Source organism: Elephantulus edwardii, unplaced genomic scaffold (genome assembly GCF_000299155.1).
Source record: "Elephantulus edwardii isolate Elephantulus edwardi_28Jun2011 unplaced genomic scaffold, EleEdw1.0 scaffold00226, whole genome shotgun sequence".
NCBI classification, from domain to species: Eukaryota; Metazoa; Chordata; class Mammalia; order Macroscelidea; family Macroscelididae; genus Elephantulus; species Elephantulus edwardii.
Genome location: NW_006399976.1, coordinates 1348458 through 1352932, shown reverse-complemented (window position 1 = coordinate 1352932; position 4475 = coordinate 1348458). Strand labels below are relative to the sequence as shown.

The 4475-nt window shown below is 48.8% G+C and overlaps 1 protein-coding gene across 1 annotated transcript in view; it reads left to right on the top strand.

The window, feature by feature from the left end:
- NWD1 (NACHT and WD repeat domain containing 1) overlaps positions 1 to 4475 on the top strand; it is a 94364-nt gene that overhangs the window by 81027 nt on the left and 8862 nt on the right. The window contains 2 exon segments of the mRNA XM_006898323.1: positions 401 to 677; positions 1506 to 2056. Of these exon segments, the coding sequence (XP_006898385.1) occupies positions 401 to 677; positions 1506 to 2056 (828 nt within the window).

Below are 4475 nucleotides of genomic sequence, written 5' to 3'. Positions count from 1 at the left end.
GATGGATGGATGGATGGATGGATGATGGATGGATGGATGGATGATGGATGGATGGATGGATGGATGATGGATGGATGGATGATGGATGGATGGATGGATGATGGATGGATGGATGGATGGATGATGGATGGATGGATGGATGATGGATGGATGGATGGATGGATGGATGATGGATGGATGAACCAGGGTCTCACATTGCACTTAGCATCTGTGGAGACTTAACAAATTGCAAATGAAAACGGAGGCTACCCCCTCATCGATTTCTGTTCTTTTAAACTGCCTACTGTTGTACTTCTGTTAGCACTTCTGTTGCAGCAGGACTAGGAAAACAAAGACACTCGAGTTCACTGGAACACACTCTGAGAACCTGCGTGGTAGCCTGTCTGTTCTCCACCCACAGGTGTGGAGTCTGTCGGAGCAGGGGACCCTGCTGGACATCCTCGAAGGTGTCGGGGCCCCTGTGAGCCTGCTCTCGCGGGGTGGGGCCTTGGTGGCCTCTGCTTCCCAACAGTCCTCGTCTTTCAAAGTCTGGGATCTCACATACTCGCAGAAGCCCCGGGTCACTGCCCCATTCCTGGACCGCACGGGCCTCACTGCTGTGTCCCATAACGGAAGCTACGTCTACTTCCCCAAGATCGGGGACAAAAACAAAGTCACCGTCTGGGACCTGGCGGAAGGTTTGTATGATTGAAGTAAACGTGCGTGTGTTTTCTGTATCTGTAAAAACTGAAGCCCCTGTCACACCAGCCAGGCTGAAAGCTGCTGATAGAAATCTGAGCTTGATGTGACCAATCCCAGCATAATGCAATGGATCATTTAGTTGTCAACTACTATCCATTCAGCCTCTGACCCTAGTGTTTACAGAGTAGAGTTTCTTTATAGAGTTTTATCAGCTGTAATATTTTTCTATTTTTATAGCAGCTCCTTGCCAGGTGTTTCTTCTGAGGTACAGCATAGGTGGGTGGGTTTGAACCACCAACCTGTGGTTCAACGTCTTGTTGTAAACTGCTTGTGCTGTACAGGCTCTTTAGTGATCAGGTTGCTAATCTCTGTTCTTGTTCAGGAGACCTAGGAGCAGAGACTCAGGCAGGGTGTTTGCCCAAGTGATGTGTAGAGGTCAATTTCAAACTTGAGAGGGGGGAAGGGGACCTGAATGGGGAAGAAGACCCTTAAGCAAGGATGTAGGCTCAGCTCAGTTCCATCCTGAAGCTGAGCCCTAGTGCTGCTGTGACACAAGTAACACAAAAGGGTGGGTTTCAAGAACAGAGATTTCTTGTGGTTCTGGAGGCTAGAAGCCCAAATCGAGTCATAATCCTCCCTCATCAGTAGCCCTGGCTTCTCTTGTCTTGTAGAGGGTCCTCATGTGGTACCACCAGTCCCCCTCCATGTATGTCTCTGTCTACCACAGTTTTTAGAGAACACAAAGGGATCAGATTCTGAACCTATTTGGGTGTAGATTCAGGCCTTTGTGGTCAACTTCTGACGTGGCCTCCTCCTCTTGGCAGGCGAGGAGCAAGATGCCCTGGACACATCCAATGAGGTCAGGTGTCTGGAGGTGGCCGAACAGAACAAGCTCCTCTTTGCTGGCCTGGTTTCCGGGATTGTCCTCGTGTCCCCCCTGAACTCGCGGCAGGATGTGGTGTGCATCCCCCCTCCGGAGGCCCGCAAAGCCATCAACTGCATGGCGCTGAGCAAGGGCGAGGAGCGTCTGGCCATCGCTTACGACAACATCGTCCTGGTGCTGGACGTCAGCCCTGGGGACCCCTGTCCCGTCATCGATGGCCCAACCTACACCTTCTACACCCAGCTGCCCGAGACCATCTCCAGTGTGGCCGTTCTGGCCGACTACCGCGTGGTCTACGGCATGACCAACGGTGACCTCTTTCTCTACGCGTGTGCCAATGCCAAGGTGTTCCCTCTGGAGGCCCACAGGAGCCGGGTCACCTGCGTGGAGGTTAGCCACAAGGAGCAGCTGGCCGTGAGCGGGTCCGAGGATGCCCTGCTGTGCCTGTGGGACCTGCAGGCCTGCAAGTGGAAGTTCGAGATGAGCTACACGGTGCGTGGCCCACTGTACAACTTCCCTTGGGGTGTTGGCTTTAGAAAACAGATGTTGGTGATGTTGTTAGCTGAGGTTGAGTGGGTGTGTCCCACCAGGGGTGTCAGCAGATCTCCAGGCCTATTTGCAAGGTATCTCTGGATGAGTTCAAACCACCGGCCTTTCAGCTCATTGAATGTATAATTGTTAGGCCCTTAGAAAACTGGAGTTGCTCTTATGTGCTGTCGAGTTGACTATGACTCATGTTGTTGTTGTTGTTATGTGTCGTCGAGTCGTTTGCAACTCATAGCGACCCTATGTACAACAGCCCTAAACCCTGCTCTATCCTGTGCCAATCGCACTGCTTCTGACACACCCATCCCGATCACCCCAGTCACTGAATTAATCCACCTCATAGAGGGTCTTCCCCTCCTGCACTGTCCCTCTACCCTACCAAGCATGATGTCCCTCTCCAAGGACCTGTCCCTCCTTATAACATGTCCAAAGTACGTCAGACGAAGTCCCAGAATCCTTGCCTCCAAGGAATAGCCTGGTTTAACCCTCTCTAGGATGAATCTATTTATTTTCTTGGCAGTCCATGGTACATTCAATACTCTTCTCCAGCACCACAGCTCAAAGACGTCAATTCTCCTTCTATCCTCCCTAGTCATTGTCCAACTCTCTGATGCATAACAAGTGATTGAAAAAAACCATGACCTGTATCAGGCGCACCTGAGTCTCCAGAGAGACACCGTTGATCTTGAGTACTTTAGAGAGGTCCCTAACAGCAGACTTTCCCATCGCGATACGCTTTTTGATTTCCTGGCTACTGGTGCCAAGAGTGTTGACCGTGGAGCTGAGCAAACTGAAGCTGTGAACAATCTCAATCTCTTCGCCATCCATCCTGATGCTACCGATTGGTCCAGTGGTGAGAATCTTTGTTTTCTTGACATTGAGCCTCAGTCCATACTGAAGGCTGCAGTCCTTAACCCTCTGCAGTAAGTGCATGAGGTCCTCCTCAGTTTCAGCAAGCAGGGTTGTGTCATCTGCATAACGCAGATTGTTGATAGATCGTCCACCAATCCTAACACCACGCTTCTCCTCATAGAGCCCAGCCTCTCGGACAATCTGCTCTGCATACAGGTTGAAAAGCTATGGAGATAGGACACATCCCTGGCGTACACCCTTCCCAATTTTGAACCATGTGGTGTTGCCCTGCTCTGTTCTGACTACTGCCTCTTGGTCCAAGTATAGGTTTCGCATTAGCACAATTAAATATTCTGGGATTCCCATTCTTCTCAGAGTCAGCCACAGTTTGTTATGATCCACACAGTCAAATGCCTTTGCATAATCAATGAAACACAATGACTCATAGTGACCCTATAAACAATATCCCTGAACCCTGCCCTACCCTGAGCCAGGAAGATTGACGATGTTGTTATTGTTATATGCCATTGAGTCGAAACTGACTCACAGCTGACCCTCCAACTGGTTTTCGGAGTCTGAAAATCACACAGCAGCAGACTGCCCATCTTTCTCCCGAGGAGCAGATGGTGGATTCGAACCACACGACTTTATGTTGGTAGTGCAACTACTTGCCTACTACGCCACCAGAGCTCCATAAATTGGTGATAGCTGTCACTTATTATGTGCATACGATGTGTTCTGTTCTGCATAGGGGATGCTGGTGATTCTGTGGTTAAAGCATTAGGCTCCAAAGCAAAAGGTATTCAAGTGGTTCAAAGCCACCAGCTGTTCCATGGAGAAGGATGCCTCCGTCGGCCTTCAGAAAGACGTGCAGCTTCCCGCAGGAACAACTCTACTCTGCCCACCTAGGTCCCTGACAGTGAGAACGCACTTGTCAGCAGTAGGTTTTAGGGTTTGGCAGTGGCTGTTGGGTGTCCTCAACTACAGCCAGGAATAATAAGGGCAGCATATGAGGTTTATACCAGTGAGATGTTTTTTAAAAAGTAGTATATGTAAGTATATATTTATAATGCTGATGTATATATAATAATTTCTCCTAAGATAAATAACTTTTAAAAAAAAAATTTAGGGGACATGGATCACCTGTAATGTGGCATTTTGTAACAAATTCCCATGATGCCCTGTCCCTGAGTAGCCCTTCCCACCCCACTCCCTTCTAAGACATAGAACTTTCTTTCTCTCACTTTTTAAAAATGTATTATACTGAGTCATTGTATCGAAAGGAATTGGCAGATACAGAAGAATTTAATGAAATAGCATTTGAGCAAGAGCCTATGGTGATGGAGGCAGAAGTTCAAGCTGCTTTGAAAAAAATAGCAAAAACTAAGGCTCCCGGAATAGATGGTATACCAATTGACATATATCAGCTAGCAGATGCTGCCGTGGATGTGCTCACCAAGTTGTGCCAAGAAATCTGGAGAACAACCACTTGGCCAACTGACTGGAAGAGATC